Below are 23,808 nucleotides of genomic sequence, written 5' to 3' on the forward strand. Positions count from 1 at the left end.
TACATGTGGAAAGACAGGGCTGATAAGTATGACAAGCTTAGGGATTGCTTGGATCGGAGCCATGGCATTTAAAACTACACATGCTGGATGTTGATAGTGCATGGGAAGTGGTAAAGGATGTTTGAGGGAGGCAATGGCAGACTGCATACCTAGAGTCAGGAGAGCAAAGATATTTTTGCTTCCCAAATTTTAAAACCTTATCCTTTGCAACGTTAATCTGATATCCCCACACGCTTGCCCATTCAGAAAGTCTATTTAGGTCCTCTTGAAAAATTACAACATTTGCTCTACTTCTCATAACTCTCCCCAGCTTTGCAACATCTGCAAACAAGTGTACATCACCATTTAAGCCCTTTCTAATGTCATTTACATACAAATTAAACAACAATGGCCTCAAAACAAACCCCGGGGCACACCACTAGTGACTTTCCTCTTCTGGGATATCACTGAAACCAACTTAGTTATTCGTCTCTGGACCATCTCAACATCTCATCATTTTTTTGACAACCTGTTGATGCCCATCAGACAGCCAATCTCCAATCCAACACACTAATCTACTACTATCCAACCCCATCTGTTCCAATTTGACTACTAGTTTGTCATGAGGCAATCTACTGAAAGCCTTTGCAAAATCTAAATATACTACTATATATGCTTGTCCAATGTATTTGCAATCTTGTTATAGAGATGAAAGAAGAGAATGGAATTATCTGAAATGAGAATGCTAAGACTTGCAAGTGGTCTAAAAAAATTGGACAAGATCAAAAACTCACTGATCTAGAGGAAAATGAAAGTAACCTAAGTATCTGGAAGATAGCTAATTAGGAGCAAGATATTTTTGGTAATGTTATGCAGGAAGGACAGTGCTGGAGATGAAGCCACCAGGCAAAAGAAATAAGGGGAAATCTAAACAATGATGGCTGGACAGCTCGAGAGGGGAGGACCTCCAAGACCTTAGATTAGAGGAGAACATGGCTTTAGATAGAATTAAACAGAGAAGGTTGATCTGCTACACTTATATCACTTCAGTGGGAATGAAGTTGAAGAAGAGGAATAAAGAGGTAAGATTTAGATGTTAAAGAATATCATTCGCTATAACATAATGTACTTTCCCATCCATCACTGGAGGTTTTGATATTTTTGCCTCAAGATTCCATGTTTCAGGTAGATTAGAAACTTCTTGAGGTAACGTTTTCTAATGGTTGATGGTAAGTCAGTCAGGACATTTTGTTACATCTCTGACTTTGCAAAAGGTGAGTTTTTATTAAACAAAAGTTATTCTTGTCTACTAAGTCACTTAAGGTTTCCAGAACAGGAAAACTGCATTTGCTAATCCTGTACTTTGTGGTATCAATGTATGATAGGTTTACAACTTTTTATGATGGTACTCACATAAAAAAAAATAATAATAAATAAAAAATAAAGGAAAAAAAATATGCCTGAGTCTCAGCTAGTTATAAAAACTGCTACTAACTTTTGTACCAACTATCAACTTAATTAAAACTCCTACACAATAAGCACATGTTTATTCTTTTTTTAAAAAAATGCATATTCTTCTGTGGCCATTCATCACACCTGACTGATGGGTGGGTATAGATATAATGTTTAAAATTTTATCTGAAAATAAAAAAATAATATTTTAATTTTCTGTTCTCAAAATTTAAAAATATTTTGATATTAGAAGGATAAAACTTCTTTACATATGCTGAAGCAATCCACTGACTGTCCTGTTCTTTTATCATAGAATATTTTGTCACAAGATCCACATCCATAGGTCTTACAGTCAACACTTGAAACTTCAGAGCAGCTTGAAGCAGAACAGGATTTCAAAGAACAAGGAGTTGGTGGATTATGCAGTTCACAACCTGAATAATAATGAAGCTGAAAACAAAATCTAAAAAAATAAATAAACAAATATATATATATATACATACATATATAAAATTTATATATAATATTTAATATAATATATTAAAATTATATTAAATGTAATTATATATCATTATTTAATATAATATTTATAAAATTTATATATACATGTTATATTATATTAATATAACATATATATATATATGTATATATATATTTTTTTTAAATCATAATTTTACTGACTAGGAACACTGAGATAAGGTAAGATAAGAACTTTAATTAAAACAAACAACTAGTTTCGTTGGAATGCCAACTTCTTCAAGACATTTTGTTTTGACTGGAATCTTACTACTAATATCCATAAATGCGCTGAGGAACTAGAAATATGCATCTTAGAATCAAAAGAAATAGTTCTGAAATAGTTCACACATGAACAGCAATTTAAGTTATAGCTTACATGACTCACACAGCACAGTAATTCAGTTGTCGTGCTCTCAAGATAGTTTCCACTCACTAAAGCCTCATGCTAGACCTGCAACGTGGACACCAGTTCAAATTTCACTGTTGTTATTCCTAACTTTTTTATGAGAAGTCCATGTTTTATCTTGCTATTTTCCAGTTTGTGATAATTTGTACACCTGAAGAAGTCGGAACTAGTTGTGTTTTAATTAAAGTTTTTATCTGACCTTATCTTGGTGTTTCTAGTCAGTAAAATTCTGATTTAAAATGTCTACAATCCAAGTAAATACCAATTACAATATATATATATAAGTAATAACTGATTCATAGATTTAAATTGTACAGGACATGATAAAATTAAACGTCTGTTAAATTTCCATTATAAAAAAGTCCCACTATAAGTGAATTTGAATTATCAAATTTTAGAATGACAATTTTAACATGGAAGTTTGCAGTATACAAGAAAAAGAATTAGTTGATTGGTTGGTTTATGGTTTATTGGTGCAAGAACAGCATAGGTCACACTATACTACAGCAAAGGTTACAGCAGTACATAAATAGTCAAAGAGAAGTTAAAGGCTGGGGTTCATACTGATGGACAGTTATAGTAGCAGAGTAGCCATAGCAAATGATATAGTGGAATTATTTAATGAACACTTCATCAGAATATATCATAATGATGTGAATGATTATTATTATTATTAATAATCACACCACTCCTTGAATCCATTGACCATTCCCGCTCCAACCACTCTCTAAGGCAATGCATTCCAAGGTTCAACCACCCTCTGCACAAAGAAATCCCTCCTCACCCTCTTGCACACAGCTTCCTTTCGTAACTTCCAGGGATGGCCCCTTGTCATTGCTCCTTCCCACCATTTCACCAAGTAAAAGAAGTTCTCCAATATCTACTGTGTAACTGCGTCTCAACAGTTTAAAAGTCTCGATCATATCACCTCTCCTTCTTCTATCCACCAAACTCTACAGTCCACATTCCCCCAGTCGATCCTCATAACTCGTATTGTACAGTCCTGAAACCATCTTTGTTACCTGCCTCTGTACCCTTTCCACAGTCAATTTATCCCCTTCAAATCCTGGGGAACAAATCTGAGAACAATAGTCTAAGTGTGATCTGATTAGAGTTTTATACAACAAAATGATAACTCTTTTATCTCTGCAGGTCAGCGTCATTCTCAGTATTGACAGTAATCCTCTGAGTTACCCTCACCATCTTTGCAATGTGCTCTCTGAATTTCAGTTTTCTATCAATCATCATCCCCAGATCTCTTGTCTCCCCTACCTGCTCCAGTACAGCTCCTCCGATTGAGTACGCATCCTCCCATAAATGGATCCCAAACCTCAAGACTTGACATTTTGCTGCATTGAATCGATACCCCATTTATTTGCCCATCTGTCTAGTACATTCAAATCCTCCTGTAGGGCTGCCACATCTGCACTATTACTCATAACCCTTCCCAGCTTCACATCATCTGCAAACAACCAAGTGTCTCCCTTGCAATCCATTGACAATATCATTGATATAAAGGTTGAACGGTCCCAGTACTGAGACCTGTGGAACCCCACTTATAACCTTCTGTTTCCTTGATATTGCCCCACCATACACAACTCTCTGATACCTATCAGTAAGCCAATCTTGAATCCATTTGACTAACAGACATTTAAACCCATGTGCTGCAACTTAAATATCAGCTTATCATGTGGCACCCTGTCAAATGCCTTTGCAAAATCCAAAAAAAAAATGGCAATATATGCCTTTCCTTCATCAACTGCTCTTATCACTTTATTATAAAAGGCAATCATATTACTAAAGCAAGAGCACCCCTTAACAAATCCATGTTGATTCTCACAGATAACATTACCCTCATCTGCCCAACGCTGTATATCCCTCACTAATTTCTTCAAGATCTTAAGAACTACTGATGACACACAAACAGGCCTATAATCAGACACTTCCAGTCTGCTACTGCCATTATGCAGCGGTACTATCTTACCTTTCTTCTATTCCCTAGGTACCTTTCCCACAGCCTGACTTTTATTGAAAAGCCAGGTCAACGGAGCTGTCAGTTCTTTAGCACATTCTCTCAAATCCCGTGGTGAAATATCATCCAGTCCAACAGCTTTACTGGTATTCAGAGTACTCGGTATTTGGAACACATTCTCCTCTTGCACCTCTAAATCCTGAAAACATTGAACAACTCCAATGAAGTGCTCATTGAACAACTCGACTATGTCCTCTGCATCAGTCTCTCTATTCCCATTTTTATCTCACAATGTCATTCTTCCACAATTGTTTCTCCACCTACTGGCCACATAGCTAAAAAATTCCTTGGATTTTCTTTGGATCTTAGTGCCAATCTCTTCTCATATTCCAGTTTTGCCTTCCTCATCATTCTGGTCACTCTCCTGGCCTGCGTTCTTATATTCTTCGTGTATCTGTCTTCCACCCCTCTCCTTATATCTCTTCCATGATCTCATTTCAACTGCAGTTCCTGTTTGATATCGTTTGTCATCCACTTTACACCAAATTGTGTCCACTTCTTCACCTGTGGAATACAGCTTACTATTGCTGCTAACAAATATTCTTTCACAATTTCACAAGCACTAATGATATTCTGGCCTTCCAATTCTGCCCTCCATGGAACTGCCTCTAGTTGATACCTAAGAATATTATAATCCCCCCTTTATAATTCCACATACGTTCCCTTTTCTTTGATACACCTGCATGTCTATTCATCTTACAAGTCAAAACCACATGGTCACTCTCGCCAACTGGTGGGAGACATGTCATCTCACTTATTATCAGCTCTTCTGATGCTATGACAAAATCCAAAACTCTTGAACCTCTTGTTCCCTCTATTACATGCTGCTGAAGACATTGTCCTTCAAGAATTCCAGAAATTCTATCCCCTTCTTACTACTTGCATTTTCCTCTTCCCAGCTTATACTGCTGTAGTTAAAATCTCCCATAACAATCATTCTTCTTGCACTTGTCAAGCTCAACTGCCTAAACATCTCATGGTCCCCACCCTCTGTGCTCCCTGGTTTATAACAACACCCCACTAAATATCCCATCTTGGCCACTTCTACTTCACACCATATATTTTCAAAACCATTTTTGTCACTGCCTTCCAAAGCCTCCACTCTTAGAGGACATAAGTCATCACATCATAAGCAGTACTCCACCACCATGTTTTCCTTTCCTTTAATATCCACCAAAAAATGCTGTACCCTGCCACTTCAATTCCAGTTATTATATCATCCTCCGTCAACCATGTCTCAGAGATCCCAATAATCTTTTGCCAAGTTGATGCTATCATGACCACCAATGCATCTCCTTTATTTCAGATACTCCTGGCATTAGTATAGAGCATAAAAATGTCACTGCTTCTATACTTATCATTGTCCTCTCTCAACCCCCCCCAGGCTCAATGTTACCTGATGTCGTCCCCCCTTTCCCCAAGCACCCATTCCCACAAGAGGCCACCCCCTGCTACTATCCACCCTGGGAATTCTAGTTTCCCTGCATTGACACACTGATTCGTTCAGAAAACAGCAATCTTTCCAGATGCCTTCGTCCTTCCTCATTCAAATGCAAGCAGTCTCTAGCATACAGTTCCCTTCTGTCCTCAAATGCCCTCCAAACATCCACGTATTCCAATCTTCTCTCCTCACACATTCTGGCTATTATTTGATTCAGTATTGCCACTCTTCTGCTCAGCTCATCACTATCATACCTGGCAACACACACACACACACACACACACACACACACAATCTTCCCTCTCTGGGTTTTCTTTTGCACAATTTCAAGCAAGAATCTCAGATCTCTCACCGCACGATTTACCTTGCCTCTCAAGTCATTCATGCCCACCATCACAATCGTTTCATCCATCCTTTCACCACTCTTAATTGCCATAGCCACATTTTCTATCATCCCTCCAGACAAACACACCTCTGGCATCCTATCTTGCACACCAGAAATCATCGAGTCTCCATACATCACACCTCTAACTACTCTGTTCCTTGATTGCTCACCTGCATCCCTCACTCTCTCTCTCCTCTAACTCTTTCTCTCTGTGTTCCCCTACTTACCTGCTGTCCTTGCAACACTCTGTCCCTGGTTCCAGCACTCCCTCGCATTCTTCTCATTTCTTCTCTCTGACTGTTTCCATTCTCCCCTCCTCTATCATTCCCATAACTCTCTCTCACTCCCTCTCTTCTAATGTTTCCATTCTCTCCTCTTCTATCATTCCCATACATCTCTCTCTCTCTCTCATTCTCTCTCCTCTACTGCTCCTATTCTCTCTTCTTCTAGCATTTCCATACCTCTCTCTCATTCCCTCTCTCCTACTGTTTCTATTCTTTCTTCTAGCATTCCCATACCTCTCTCCCTCATTCCCTCTCTCCTACTGTTTCCATTCTCTCCTCTTCTATCATTCCCAAAACTCTCTCTCTCTCTCTCTCTCCCCCCCCTACTCTGATTCACCTTTCATTTATCTCTTCCATTCTCCTAATCTCATCTCATTCACAAGACATTCCATCTCCTCTTTCAGCTCATCTCATCTCATCTCTCTCTCTCTCTCTCTCTGCAAGTCATTCACTCTTAATCGAAATTCATTCTCCCAAACAAAACCATCTCCGAAATTTTCACAGTCTCTCACACCTTAAACACTATCGACTATTATTTTCTCATTCATATTTTTTTCTTCATTCTCTCCTATCACACTACTCATCTTCCGATATTCATTTCCCATTACTGGAGCAACTAGGTCAGTTATTGATATATCTAAATCATTTATTTCCTCCCACTGCCTGCATTTTGCGCACATACGCACTCCCCCCCCCCTCTCTCACCAGCCACATATCCAACTCCCGAGACGCATATATGTCACAAGCACTGCATGCCACAAAGTCCCTTATTATATTACTTATAAAATAGAGTTCTTAAATGGTGGAGGACTTGGTGACATGGCATTTGCGATTGCAGCTGAATCCATCATCATTCCTTACTGCCGAGGAACTACTAAGGTAATTGTTAATTATATATAAATGCTATATAAACACTGTATTAATTATATATATATATATATATATATATGTTAAAGATACCAAGCTATTTTAAACCTAGTTTTAAACCATTTCCCAAGTAAGCAAACAGACAAGTAAGTCAAGTTTGTGCCTGCAAGCAGTGCAAGTCTGGGTGATCCGCAAAGTAGTGCAAGTCTTAGGTAACTCATGGTAAAGGTGGAATAAGCTGTGATCACTATTCTTAATATTTACCCTTAAAGCAAAGCACATCTCATTGAGGAGATGTATGATGCTATGCATTAAAGGCAAGGGGCCACTACCCAGACCAGTTTCGACCTTTATTGAGGTCTTATCAGTGGGAGCCAGGCTTAGAAATACCAAGGTTAAGTAATACAGAGCTTATAAGTATTTTACCAAAACAAGTTACCATAAGGTGCTTTGACCTTGTTAAATAAAAATCTCAGGATGAGAGATAGATGTAGAAAGTTTTTTACCTTTGGTATAATATATGTTAAATATACCAAGCTATTTTAAACCTAGTTTTAATCCATTTCCCAAGTAAGCAAACAGACAAGTAAGTTGAGTTTGCACCTACAAGTAGTGCAAGTCTGGGTCACCCGCAAAGTAGTGCAAGTCTTAGGCAACTCGTGGTAAAGGTAGTGGCCCCCTTGGCTTTAATGCATAGCATCATACATCTCCTCAATGAGATGTGCTTTGCATTAAGGGTAAATATTAAAAATAGTGATCAGAGCTTATTCCACCTTTACCAAGAGTTGCCTAAGACTTGCACTACTTTGCGGGTGCAAACTTGACTTACTTGTCGGTTTGCTTACTTGGGAAACGGATTAAAACCAGGTTTAAAATAGCTTGGTATCTTTAACATATATTATACCCAAGGTAAAAAACTTTCTACATATATATAAATGCTAAATGTATATATACATATATATAAATGCTATATTCATCTATACCAAATAGCGAATAACTTATCTTTTCTTCCGCAGCCTGACTGTGGCCTCGCATTCTCGGTAACTCAAAAATAACACAATGTGTATCAACAAAACTCTAAAGCAGAACCACTAAACAACACTTGTGTTACTGAGAAAAAAATGGAGCACAATCCACAAAAGAATTCACACTATACACCTTTTATAAAAACTTTTTTTTTTAACACCAGCTCAAATACACCGCCGTGTGATTCAGCGACCCTAGCGCTGCTGTGCAACATGGAGAAGGCGGCAAGAATTAGTAGAATTAAAGGTGAAACAATCAAATGAGTATCAAGTGTTGCTTGGGTTAGATGTTTGTTAATAAGGCTGTGGGAATGGAGGACATGTAACTACATATTCTTAAGGTATGTGCACAACAGTAGGGTTCCCAAGGAGTGAAAAGAAGGCAAAATAATACCTTCTTTCCAAGGTATTACAAGACAAAATAATACAAGCATGGTTTGAGAACAGAACTTTCCAATCATAAACCGGTCTGTATAATTGCAGTTGTGATCCAAGCATTGGAAAAATTGGTTAGAAATAGAATATAGGATTGGTTTGATGAACATAAGATTCTCTATGATGGTCAGCATGGGTTTGTGAAGGGCAGGTCTTGTTTTAGCAATGTGTTTATGTTTTATGATAAGGTGACGAATGTGTTGGATAAGAGAGAATCATTTCCAGTGATATTCTTGGACTCTGCCAAAGCATTTGATATATTATTACATGATAAGTTGGTGTACAAGCTGAAGAGGATAGGAATAGATAGTATATTGGTTAGATGGATCGGATATTGGCTCTTGGAATGATACTAGCAAGTTATGTAAGATGGAGCCCTATCTCAGAAAAGGAAGATGACCAGTGGCATGTCTCAAGGTTCTGTTCTTGGACCCTAGTGTTTAACTTATTTGTTAATGATATTTCATGTGGATTGACTAGGTATCTTTAAATGTTTGCCGATGATGCAAAGTTAGGTAGAATTATCAGGAGTAGTGCTCATGTTAATTCTATACAGAAAGATTTGAATAGACCTTTTCATTTAGGATTTCATTTAAACTTTAGGATGCAGAGATATAAGGCTATGTACTATATTGGTGGAGCTGTACTTTAGGATCTTGGCATGATGGTAGATGGTGGGCTGAAGTTCCAGGGGCACATTGCAAGTGCTGTAAAGACTGCACATCGTATTGCTGCTATGATAAAAAGTATGTTGTCATGTAGGGATAAGGAGGTGGTGGTGCCTCTATATAAGGCATTGGTCAGATCACATATGGACTATCTAGTTTTCATTATGATGTTTAAATACTAGAGAGCATTCAAAGATGAATAACTAAAGTGATATCAGAACTCTGGAGTGTGGGTTATGAAGAGAGTTTGAGAGAATGTGGAGTACAGAGATCAGTAGATAGGAGGAAAAGAGAAGATATGATAGAGACCTTCAAGTTAAGGGATTCTATCAGATTAATACAGAAGAAATTATTGAGAAAGTGGATGTTAAGATGGGAAGAATGAGAGGTCATCCCTGGAAGATGTATAAAGATGTGATGAAGAAGGGTGTGAATAGTAGATTTTTCACATGGAGAGTTGTTAGTGAGCAGAATGCATTGACTGATGTGTCGTGAGTGCAGATAGTGTAAATAACTTCAAAGCCCATTATGATAGATATGTTGCTGGTTGAGTGGGCCTCTCATGATGAGTCTGTTGACTCCATGGAGGTTACCAAATAATAATAATAATAATAAATTAGTAAATAATGCGCATGTACAAAAATTAAGTAAAGCAATACAGTATTGCCATATAAATAAAATTACAATCAAATGTGTTTGTACAAATTAATTCTTTATAAAAGGTTAAAGACATCATGGAAATTTGGTTGAGTCTGATAACATCTGCCTAAGTGTATATATGGCTTGGTTATATTAGGTAAAAATTTCATTCCTCTCTCATATAAAGTGCTCGCACTCTACCAGAACATGACAAATAGTAAGACATGTTTTGCATTTTTCACACATATCTGGGTGATCTGCTCTCAGTAAATAAGAATGTGTAAGATGGCTCTGACCTATACAGTGCCCAGCAAATCAACTTCCTCTCTTCTCTTTCTACGTTTACTAGAATGCCAATGCTTAATGTCATGTAATTTGTTTGTCAATGCTTCCTACCATGATGACTTCTATTGGGAAATTAGCTTTGATCTTATAAAGTGTCTATAGTCTGTGTACGGTACTGTTAAACAGTATGTCAAAAAAAGCATGAGCTGATCTAGCAGCTGCAGCTGCAGTCTTATTTTATTATTATTATTACAACCCCAAGATCTAATGGAGTCAAAGACTCATCTGGGAGGTCCTTTATCACACACACACAGCTCATCATACCATGTTTTAAACACATTCAAACTCTTTTCTGACACCACATTCTCAGGCAAGGCATTCCAATCATTCACAACTCTGCCTCTCACTCCCCTACTAACACCCTCTTTATACAGTTTCCAGGAATGACCTCTGGTTCTCCCCTGATCTCCCACTATTCTCTATAAAACTTCTCCAGCATTGATCCCATAACAACCCCCTTCAACTTGTAGGTCTCTATCATATCTTCCCTCTTCCTCCTGTCCACCAGACTGCAAATTACATCTTCTCAATCTTTCCTCATACTCAACATTCCAGAGGTCAGAAACTACCTTAGTCAGTCTCCTTTGGACCCTTTCCAACATCTCTTCATCCTTCTGAAAACCCAGTGACCAAATCTGGGCGCAATAGTCCATGTGTGGCCTAATCAAAGACTTATACAACAGAACAAGATTCTCCCTACTTCTACAAGTCAGTGTCCTCTGCATCATTCCCAGAAGCCTTTGTGTTGTCTTCACAATTTTGGCTATGTGTCCCCTAAATTTTAGATCCTTATCCACTATCACCCCCAGATCTCTTATTTCCTCTACCTCCAACAATATATTCTCACCAAGCATAAATTCTGCATCCCATCTTTGTTTTCTTTAATTCTAATGTGGCTAGGAATCAAACAAAACTGAACATCAAAATTAAGATTTTAATTTTGTACAACAGGTGTAACACCTCACACAGCACTTGATGTGAATTATACATAGGAGAGGAAATAGTTTGCAAAGAGCTCAATGAGCCTGTATAAATTACACACTTTTGGTAGTGGTTTATGCACAGGTGCAGGCTGATAGTCATGTAACTCTGCTGTATAATTACTATGATCAGGTGAAATCTGGTTGGAGATAGTCTGATCGCTTGCCCATCTATACTGATGGGCAAGAGATCTAAGTTTACTGCAATGTGTGCATTAAACAATTGCAGGTAGACAGATGATGGAGCTTGAGACTTCTGTAATTGAAAAAGTGAGATGTTGCAGGATGGAGTGCAAACCTGCCATGGAGGGATGCTATTATGTTTCGTGTAGGCATTGTTGTCAATTCATGCTAAAAGCTTGCATAGTCTCTTTAACATGCATATCAAAAGGGTGTATGACAATCTGATCCATGTGATATTGAGCTTCCCAATGCAGAGACTAGTCCATGTAAGATGACCTGGACGAGACTTATCTTTATGATATAATTAAGAGACCACTGTTTATATCTAAGTGATAGAGCAGGTTCATTTGCTTGAACATAAAGACTTTGAGTTGGTGATGCACGAAAGACACCAGTAGCTATACATATACCTTGATGATTGATGGGATCCAACCATTGCAGGTTATTCTGCCTAGCAGAACCACAGACTTAAGACTCATAATCCAGCTTTGAAAGTATAAGTGCATGATAAAGACGAAGCAATGAAGATCAATCTGCATCCCATCCAGTAGAAGTTAGAGTTCAAAGGAGATTCAATGCTCACTTGCACTTTTCTCTTAGTTGTCGATGTGTGCAAGGAACAGAAATTTTCTGTCAAAGATGAATCCTAAGAACTTTATTTCTATTGCTGTTGGAATAACAGTTTGTCTCATTCTTAATTCAGGATATGAGTGAAGAGCGTGTTTTCAACAGAAGCATTTACAGACACTTTTTTCTGTTGAAATATTGAACTCATTACTAAGAGCCCATAGAGAAACACGATCAATTGCTTGCTGAAGTTGTCTTTCAATTACCCTCATTTTATGAGAGTGACAATAAATTGTGAAGTCATCTACATATAGAGTATTGTCTATAGTGGGAGGAAGCTGTTCAGTGATTGAGTTAACTTTGATGACAGAAAGTGTCACACTTAAGACAGAGCCTTGTGAGGCACCTTATTCTTGAAGATATGGCTGGGATAGCATACTTCTCATTCTGATTTGGAAAGCTTTCCTGGACATAAAGTTTTTAATAAATAGAGGAAGGTGTCCTCTGAGACCTTGGCTATAGAGATCTTTTAATATGCCGTATCCCCAGGTTGTATCATAAGCTTTTTCCACATCAAAGAAAACTGAAACCAGATGTCCTTGCGTCAGGAATACACCTCTTATACAAGTTTCTAAACATACCAAATGGTCTAAAGTTGAACAATGTCTACAAAAGAAATATTGTGTATCTGAAGATCATTACATAACCTAAATACCAGAGAAGTCTGGCATTTACCATTTTCTCTAATATCTTACAAAAACAACTGGTCAGAGCAATAGGTCGATAAGTATTTGCTTGTGTCAGATCCTTTCCTGGTTTTGGACTAATAGTGGCAACTGACTTATGCCAAGAATCTGGAAACTCATCCTTTGTAAATATTCTGTGATATATTAAGATAAGGAGATCCATAGAAGATGATGGTAGAGGTTTTATCATTTGTAACGAATGTCTTCAGGATGTACTGCACTAGGGTGAAATAACAATCCCTCTTTAGTCATCCTTAACAAATGGCTAATTGCTAAACGGCCAACAGGATACTTTTTAAAACTTACTTACTTAAAACCTACTTAAAAAGTATCCTCCTGCTCCTGGCCATCAGACATTACAAAAAAACTCAAACTTTTCAATTCCCCCCCCCCCCCCAGATATATGGTTATCTAAAATCCACAAACCTAATTCTCCCCCTAACCTATAGTAGATGCCAATGATGCACCATTCTACAAACTGTCAAAGCAGCTGGCTATCTCTCTTACCCACCCCCATCACTGGACTTACCACATCCTATTTAAAAAACTCTACCATTTTAAAATCTTCATTGAAAATCAAACTTTAAATAACACAGATATATTGGTAAGCTTTGACATTGCCTCACTGTTTACCAGTATTCTCTTAAATGACATCTTAACACTCTTAAAAAATGTTTTTTTCCTTCTGATATCTTAATTCTCTTTTCCTTTGCCATCAATTCTGGTTATTTTTCTTGGAAGAACAAAATTTACATACAGATAGAGGGAACTGCTATGGGTTCCCCCCCCCTCTCATGCCCTCTTGCCAATTTTTACATAGAAAATTTTGAAAAACAAGCCATAGACTAAATCCCTCTCAAACTTCTATCTGGTTAAGATATGTAGATGATGCATTCTCCAGACCATAAAGCCAAACACATTAGACTCTTTCCTTAGTCACCTCAATAGCCTACATGCAAGAATCCAGTTTATAATGGAAAATGAAAATAACAATAGTTTACCCTTTCTAGACACTTAGAAACATGCCTTCCTAATGGTAACCTTTCCTTCACTGTATATAGAAAACCCATTCACACAGACAGATACATTCACAAACTCTCCCACCACTATTCCCCTCAACCATATAGCATTATTAAAACTCTAACCAATAGACCCCACAATCTGTTCCAGTGGAATCTCCCTTTCAACCAAACTCAACCACATGCACAACACCTTTCCTTCCAATGGCTATGGAGATTACAGAATTAAAAAAAAAATCAGTTCCCCCCACCATTCCCTGGTCATCTCTTCAGAAAGATTTCAGAAATGCCATCACCATCCCCTACATCCATGGCACATCAGAAAAAATAGCCAGGTCCTTAAAAAAGTACCTGGCTATTTCCCCACCAGAAACTTGCTAACCTTATATGTTCTACCAGAGATCAGCTCTCTCAGTGCCTGGAGTATATAAAGTACTGTTCTTTTAAGCTGGCTTACTTTGGACAGGCAGGCAGATCAGCAACCATCCATTTTGAAGAACACAAATCATACATCTGCAATCACGACTATGGTCAATCTGGCTTTGCAGACCATGTTTTGGATAGGATCTCCCACAGGATCTCTTAGAGAAAAACCAGTATGCTCCACCATAGTAAATTCAAAAAGAAAGACTTGTTTTTAGAATCTGTGGCGCACTCAGAAATCAACTGCATTTAAATAAATATGGTTGCATAAAACTTTTGGGAAACATTAATTATCAGAGGTCCCACTTTACATCCTAGGCCACCTACAAATGCCCATAGAGGGCACACCACCTAGATAGGACTTTAGCGACATCCACGTGTTTCACTTAGTATTGTGTTGTATTTGAGTGTATGTTGCAAGAGTTTTTGTAATCCCTGAAGAAATATTGAAAGCATTAAAATTAGTTTTTAATCCTTTCCTAATGTTGGCAGTTTAATATTCCATTAAACTGCCAACATGAGATCCAAAATGGTTCTTGGCTACCAAGGCAATTTCAGAGGTATAGAGTTAAGAATATACATTTGTATAAAGGAGTCCAGAACAAAGAATAAAGATAAGCAATAGACTGAGTATCCTGTAAAAATAATGAGTCTGCTTTCCTTTAGTGTTACATGGTGATCAGCATTCCTTTCACACAAATTATGGACTCTACAACCATGTTATAAATAATTATTTTAATTTCCCGACATTTCGAATTTCATATTAAGGTCATCATCTGGAGTATACACATATATACAGAGACAAGCTAAATTACATTTCACATAATATGCTGAAGAGACAATAATTTGATCAACAGTTATTCTACTGGCTTGACCTCTAGTAAAAATAAAATAAAATTACAATAAATGAATGAAATAAAATAAATTAACTACATCAGAGCTACATTCTTTCATATAGATAGTTTGTTACAGTTAAAATGATGTCCTAATTTAACATGACAGTTGTTATTAGATGTAGGATCCTGGATTGTATTTTTGTTTGTATGGTTCTATTTAAAATGAACTCTTAGGGAGAAAGATTAAGTGGGTAGAATATGTGCCTTCCGCATGTTTGGGATTTTTAGACCATCATTATTGTTAAGATTAGGGTGACTGATAAGAATCTCATGTTCATACCATGTTTTGGTATGATGTAAACAACAGGTGCTTTTCCAGTCAATTCTATGTAAAGTGTTCAGGGCATGATCAGAAAGACCAGCATGACCATAGTCATTATATTTAATGTGTTGTTTATGTTCCTTCTTTCTGACAGGAATTGTGCATCCTGTTTTCCCTATATAGGGTAAATTACAGGTCCAATGAATATGGTATACTCCAGGGTGGGCCAGTGGATCCTTGGATGAGTTGAGTAAGTTCTTTAATTTTGCAGGAAGTTTAAAGGTGGCTTGTATTTTTGTTTGTATGTAAGTCTGTATTTTTGTAGTATTCTGTTTACTTTGTCTGATATCCCTTTAATGTATGGAATGGTTACAGTTTTGTCGTAGTCTGGTTCAGTGGCACACTCAGGATTTAATCTTGGGGGGAGCACGTAAGATTAAATCTTGGGGGGGGGGGGGCGAGTTGAGTAGACAATTTGCAAATACACAATGCATTGCATATGACCTATGACTGAGCATGTGCAGTGATGGCCAATACATGATACCCGTGATCAACTCAGGCAAACGAAGTAGCGCTCGGTCCAGCCGAGCGCTACTTCATGTGCCTTGTATTCAGAGTGGCCATGATTCCCAAGAGCTATAGAGTATTCCCACCTTATGTGACCGCTAATTCATAAGTAGTATAGAAATAGAAGGCACGACACAACATAAATAAAAAAATGAATTTTAATTTTAGGAAAAGATTTTTGAAAAATTTTCTAGTGTTTTCCCTTTTTCTTTTGGTGGGACCAGGGCCCCTTGCCCCCCCCCCCCTCCTTCCCTCCCTCCCTGAGTGCACCACTGGTCTTGTTTATTTTTAAGTGAGGTCTTGTACAGAATTTTGTTGATAGTATTTTGGCTGTAACCATTTTTTAGGAAGGTATTGTTGATCACTTTTATTATTATTATTATTTGACACCTGGATTTGGACTCCAGGGAGTCCAAAGAATCATCGAGGGAGGCCGCTTGCTCTACAACTCGATGTCTCCGATTGAGTGGTGGAGACGAGATGTCTCCACCACTCAATCCACCAACTGATTACAACTACACCAACGCCATCAACCGCTGACCACCACCACTATTTCCACAGACAATCACAAACATCCGTGCCTATGGCTGGATTCGACCCCACAGCCCTTTGGCGCTGGAGAGTGGATCCGCTGCCACTCAGCCAGACAGGCTGGCAATTTTAATTCATCTTTAAGTGCTTGTTCATTGGAGCAAATCTCTAAAGCTCTATTTTTAAGCTTATTAATGACCCCTAGTTTTTGTTGGGTGGTGGTAGGAGTTTTTGTGTATATATATTTGCAGTATGTTTCGGTTTCTGGTAAAAAGTTAAGGAAAGACTGCCAGAAGGAAGATGTGTGACAAGTGTATCTAGAAACAGACGTGTGTTCTACTTTTCAATCTCAATTGTGAATTGTATGCATTTGTGTTGTTCATTTAGGTGGCTGAGGAAGTGTCTAGTGTCTGGCAGCCATGGGGCCAGATAGTGAAAATGTCGATGTATCTAAGTCAGACTTTGGGTTTTAAAGGAGAGGAATCTAGAGCACGTTGCTCAAAATGTTCCATGTAAATGTTAGCAATGGGGGGAGGGATATAATGGTTAGCCCAAAGCTGTGCCTTCTCTTTATAGGTAGAACGTGTTGTGCCAAGCAAAATAACCAGAACGTAGTACATGCGCAAAGAGTGCTGTGATATCGTGAGGGAATCTGTCCTGTAATAGAAGGATTGTGTCATTGATTGGGACATTTGTGAAGAGGGCAGAGAGGTCAAAACTAATAATAAATCATCTTTTTCCAGTGTGATGCCTTTGATTTTTTACAAAGTGTTGTGTGTTTTTAATATAGGACGGGGAATGACCTACCAACTCCTTGAGTGTTGACGCTAGTTTCTTGGCTAGGTGATAATTTTGGACTGTCTATACCTTCAACTATTGGCTGGAGTGGTGTGTTTTGTTTACGACTCTTTAGTAGACCATAAATTCTCAGGGAACGGGCGTAGTGCGGAATTAATTTTTTTAACGGTATCTTCAGGCCATGTGGTGACTGATTTAAGTAGCTTCTTCGTTTTCTTTTTTATTCGATTGGTTGGGTCATAGTTAAGTAGATGATAAGTGCTGTTGTCCGAGACTATTAGATTCATTTTTTCAAAATAAGTAGTTCAATTTAGAATAACTGTAGCACTGCCTTTATCGGCTATAGTAATTATGAAGTCTGGATTTAATTTTAGTGATTTTACCACAGTTAATTCCAATTTTGTTAGGTTGCTGGTTATTGTTTTACAATGATGAGCTTGCAGTATTCAGCAAAGGTTTAAACTTTGCCGTTTTGGGTGGCACCCAAAACAATTAACAAACTTGATTTTATTTACCATATAGAAAGAAGCTTAAGATTTATTCCTACCACCATAGCAGATAAAGTTTGTTTGGAAACCTCTAACATTTTAAATTTAAATTATACTAAAACAACAACCAGCAACCTAACACAATCCTGAACACTCTTTTAGCACCTGTGCCGATATCTCATCAGCTCTACTGATGCATTTTTATTCCATTTATGCAACAGTTCTAGCACCTCCTAATACACATAATCTTCTTGGTCCCAAATATAGATAAAATTGAGCTCCATGTTGCATACACCAGGGTGATAGCTTTTAGCTAACTCACCCATGAGTTGAACAATCTCCTGTGCACCAGCCACAGGTATACCATCTTCATTCAGCAGAGTTATTCTTTTGTGTTCTTTCTTTTAGTAATTGCAATCTTAGTAAAAGAATTAGAAAACCTAAAGAATATAATTCTTTAGGTTTTTCTTTGTCTTGCAGAGCCAGTTTCTTTTTCATACTCAGCCCCTCACTCAGTAGCTTTCTGTACAACACTTATAACTCTTCTGGGCTGCAACTTAAAATTGTCATAAATGATGTCATCCTTATGCATAAGGTTCCTTCCAACATCATCTTTTTTTTAAGAATAATCTTGCTTAATAAAAATGTGTATCCATTTAATCATACCTCATTTATTCTTTGAACTGTAGAACCCATTAGTTTGATCTTTTACTTAATAAGAATGCACATCCATTTCAAACTACCTCATTTATTTAAGTATAAAGAGCTAATAAGCTTCATTTCGGCAATGAAAACATTACTTAAATTAAGGGGATATTAAATCCCACATAGTTTTACTCACTGATGAAGCCTCAAAAAAGGCTGAAACCAGTCTGGGTAGTGACCTCCCTCCATAATGTAATAACAGCATACATTTCCTAGGAAATGTGTTTTTACATTATGGAAAATACTTAAGAATAACGATCTGAACTTTCCCCACCTTTGCAACGAGTCGTCCGGTATTGTACTACGTACTAGGATCACTTGCATTTGCTCACGCTAAGTGTTTGCCGATACTTTATAGTTTACTATATTCGGCAAGAAACTCTCCGATTCTAATCCTTGAGTTTCTTATTCGGTTTTAAAACTATGTGGGATTTAATATCCCCTTAATTTAAGTACCTTATTTATTCTTCAAACCATACAGACATTCTGATATTGAACCACTGATGTAGTTTTCAACTTTCCATACTCTGTCAATATCCTTACCATCTAGCAAACTGATATGATGGGAATAAATCTATAGTATTCTCCTCAGTTGGTCATAATTTCCTGCTTTGTAGTTCAGCATGTAACCTTTTCTGAATGAAACATCCAAATACTTAGCCACTTTCCAGGTCAGTATCGTATGATCACTGTCACCAGCTAGTGACAGAACAGTTATTCCTTTAACTGACTCCTCCCTTTGAAACTATAATCAGATCTAACATTGAATTTGAGTTCCTTCTCTCACATGCTGCTTAAGGAAGATGTCTGATAATGATTCAATAAATTTGACTTAATTCTTCTCATGAGATTTCACCATTAGTCAATGAATGTTCAGATAATTAAAGTCATCCATGATGATTACCCTTTTAGAACCCATTAAGTTGATTTCAAGATGTATTTCATCCTCACCAGCAACTGATCCACTAGGTCTGTAACAATGCTCCACTATGTATTTGATTTCATTAGACTCCACCTTACACCACTTTAATTTCAAGCTCACTGCTACATGAAAAATTGTTACTAATATTGCAATTGTAGTTTTCCCACCCTAAATGGATTCAAATGACCTGATATTACTTGCATTATACCTCCTCCTTTATCCTGTATATCCTTCCTAAATATACTATACGCTTTACATTTGATATAGGCATTAGTATATCAACCTCTGAGGGCTGCTACGGCCAACAATTTTAGGCCACAAGCCAAGACAACAAACTCAACTTTGTTGTTCCTGACACTCATTCATTTGTGTACAGACATACATATAACAAATAACTGAAAAGAACTTTCCCAAGAAGTTAAGATGTCAGGATGAGAGGCAAGAAAGACAGAGAGAGAGAGAGAATGAGTAATTTATAATTTAATTAACAGCAAGAATTATCTTACATTATACAAAATTACTTGCCTTTTATCTGGAGTAGGTGGTAACCATTCATTGTATATTGAAGTCTTTGAATCAGGAATATAGTAGCTGCTAACAGGATGCTGAAATGCCTGGGTACTCTCAAATTTTTGAATTTTTGCAATTTGATCTTTGCAAGTACACCAAAACATTCTAAACCACCAATCTGGAATAGATGATACTTGAGGACAAATCCTTTCAATCTTGATTAGTTTATCATCTGGCAAATTAGAAATTTTCTTACTCACCCAATTTCTAAATAAGGGATAAAATGGGCCATTATGAAAAAATGAGCAAGCATTCGCATCAATGCCTTGTGCATTAAAACCAAATGCATCATATCCATTAAAATTAAGTCCTAAGTTATTAAAACCATACTGATTAAAATTATCAAATGCAGTTGTAATTTCACTTCCATCAATGCAATATGATTTTGAATTGCATCCATGTCTGTTGAAACCATAACGATTATATCCATTTTTATCATAACCAAACTGATCATAACCATCCCGATTATACAAATCTTGATTATACCCTTGTTTGTTCCATCCCATATTGTCAAATCCACTTTCTTGATAACCAAGTTTATCAAAACCATTGATGTCATAATTTTCAAAATCAGTTCTATAGCCTGTATGAAAATCTGGACTAATAATTTGATTGTTACTATCAATTTCATAAATATTATTTGTCTGTGAAACATTGCATGGTGCACCAGCCGTTGGATTGTGATATTTCACACATAATTGTAGCTCAGTTTGAAAAACATCATCAGGTGCTAAACCAAAAGGAATCATTGGAATATACCTTAATTCAGGAGGATATGCTGAGATGATGTGATATTCCGAATGTTGCCAATCATACCATAACTTATCAATAAAGGCATAATGAATAAGAAACACAGGATCATAAACACATTCAGGAGTTGTCATATGTCCACCAACAAACAAATGAAATAAGCTGCTCACTGCTTCTAACTGAATTCTGAAGTCATCATAATTATCTTTATTTAAAATGAACTGTAGATTAATTGCATCAGGAAGAAATACAGAAGAATTAAAATGTCTTCTTAAACATGGACTCCAGTAAGGTGGATGATATTCTTTAAAAGGATGATGCTTAACACAGTCACCAAAATTTGGATCTCCATTGCCACCAAAATAATTTGGCTGCCATATTACAGAAGTTTCAAGAGCACCAACATCCATAGTCCAATCATAGTAAGGTACTGACACTGCACAATCATATGTTTGAAGTTCCATTTCTATATATCTTAAAAAAAAGCGATGCCATGGAAGAAACTGGGGAGTGCCACGAGCTTGAGCAACATGTTCAGAGTATAAAGCTGTGAAATGTTTCCATTTAGATGACTTTTCTAAGGAGAGGTGCAGCTGTTTTATTGCTTGCTGAAAACGATGTAATTCATCAACTGATAAATCTCGGATTTCTTTCCTTGAATATACAGTACTGCAAGGACAATTCACTTTGCCAGATTTTTGACATTCACAAGTGAGACATCCTAATTCAAAATTTGTTTCCAATTTATAGGACTTCCCTATAAACCGACATCCACACATTTCTTCACATTGTATTTCTTCACAACGTTTGCCAAGTGTAAATGACACAACATCTTGCTTTAAATTTGGGTATTCAGATTCTATTTTCTGACAGTTAGAAAAGGACATTGCCCGGCATGAATACTTCCAACCAGCACACAGACTATAATAATCCCATCCTTCTTTGGTATATCCATGACAGTTGAAACCAGCACGATTATATCCCTCCTCATCATATCCTTCATCATCATAATCTATGATGCCATCATAATCTCCAAAGGCATTATAACCTGCAAAAATGAAATAATAATATTAGTTAAAAATATTTACTTTTATTATACCCATTATTAGAGAGTTATAGAAAGTTTCTACAATTATCAGTAATCCAAAGTATTTTAATAATAAGGTGACATACCTTTTCACTACTTGTATATGGAAAATATATTTTCCATATACTTCAACCACTATAAAGGTAGCTACCTCCTACAAATCTGCCCGCAAGCCAGATCGTTTGCCTGAAGACATCATGAACTTCATCAGAGACAAAAACAGAGTTAGGAAAAGATTCTGTAACACGCATGCACCACAAGATAAAACAGCTCTAAACAGGATAAATGGGACAGTTAGAGATGCACTTAAAACTCATAGAAACCCAGTTTGGGATAAAAAGTTATCCTCTATCTCTCCTATTGATCACTCTATCTGGGGGTTACTGAGAAACATCAGAAATAAAAACAGTTCCACCCCCCCATAATCTCAAACCAGGGCTTAGTTCACACAGATGTAGATAAGGCAGAAGCCATACTAAAGACTCTAAGGGAGCAGTGCAAACCCTCTTATAACAACTTAGATTTCAATCACTTGTACAAAATCCGCAGACAGGTAAGACACGCTTTAAATCTCCCAGATACCAGTGCTGACCATATTGCACCCATATCACCTGTTGAATTATATGATATTATTAAAAAATTTAAGAACAATAAAGCTCCTGGACCAGATGGCATCTCAAACAGGGTGATCAAGCTGCTGCCTCGGAAAGCTGTAGTCCACCTGACCAGTATAATAAATGCAATCTTAAGATTTCACTATTTTCCTTCCACCTGGAAACTGGCTGATGTAATTCCTATTCATAAGCCAGGCAAAGACCCACACCTACCGCAAAATTATTGTCCGATCAGTCTTATCTCTAATCTGGGTAAGGTTGCGGAAAAGGTCATCCTCTCACTCCATGCCCATTCAGGGCGACCAAACCTCAGTAAATGACCTAAACATCCTCCCTAAAGAACAGTTTGGTTTTCGGCAACACCATAGTACTACTCAGCAAATCCACAGAATTGTCGAATACATCACCACCAGGTACAACTGGCACCAGTGTACGGGAGCTGTTTTCCTAGACCTATCCTGCAAATCCAGCGAGACAGGTCTAGGAAAGCAGTTCTTTTCTCATTTGACAAAATCTGGCATTTTGGTCTCCTGCACAAACTTATCTCAGCCGATACCTCACTAAAAATGGTTCATCTAATCCATTCATATCTTCAGAATAGATCAATGTAAGTTAAAATCAATGGTTCTACATCATCCCAGTGCCATATCTTTGCTGGAGTGCTGCAGGGATCTCTACTGGCTCCATTGCTGTTTTCTGTATAGATGTCAGACATCCCGCACAATCCGATGACTTCCATTTTGGCCATGTATGTGGACGATACGGCAATACTAACCAGATCTCTCAGACCCCATTTCATTAACAGAAAGCTTCAAGAAACCTTCTAAAGCTGGAGGGCTGGTTCTCCAAGTGGAGACTGGAAGTCAACCCCCTGAAAATCTCAGCCGTTCTTTTCTCAAAAAGGCCAATGTCTCCTGCAGGAGATGTATTACTATTCAATACTAAAATTCCCTGGCAGACAGAAACAAATTAACTGGGTGTAATTCTCGACAAAAAGCTATCTTTCAACCAACATCAAGTCTGCGTGTGCAAAGGCATCTAAAGCCATAGCTCAGATCTATCTGCTAATTAATAGAAATAGCAAACTCAGCAACAGAATCATATTGCAACTATACCAGATGATGATTCATCCTATAATCACCTATGCCTCTTCGGCCTGGAGCCACACCTCTAATGCTAACATTATCAAAATATAGCAAGCGCAGAACAAGTGCTTGAGAATG

The 23,808-nt window shown here is 37.4% G+C and overlaps 1 protein-coding gene across 3 annotated transcripts in view; it reads right to left on the minus strand.

Moving 5' to 3' along the window:
* Positions 1–23,808, minus strand: part of LOC150093698 (kielin/chordin-like protein) — a 1,333,292-nt gene that overhangs the window by 779,867 nt on the left and 529,617 nt on the right. For all 3 annotated transcript variants that reach the window (XM_090412628.1, XM_090412627.1, XM_090412629.1), the window contains 2 exons: positions 20,090–21,932; positions 1,701–1,894 (listed from right to left, as the gene is read on the minus strand). In XM_090412628.1, coding sequence (XP_090268754.1) covers positions 1,701–1,894; positions 20,090–21,932 — 2,037 coding nt within the window. The remainder of the gene's footprint in view (positions 1–1,700; positions 1,895–20,089; positions 21,933–23,808) is intronic.

The sequence above is a fragment of the Typopeltis vanoorti genome, chromosome 23 (genome assembly GCF_054136105.1).
Source record: "Typopeltis vanoorti isolate ZY-2024b chromosome 23, IOZ_Tvanoo_1.0, whole genome shotgun sequence".
Lineage (NCBI taxonomy): Eukaryota > Metazoa > Arthropoda > Arachnida > Uropygi > Thelyphonidae > Typopeltis > Typopeltis vanoorti.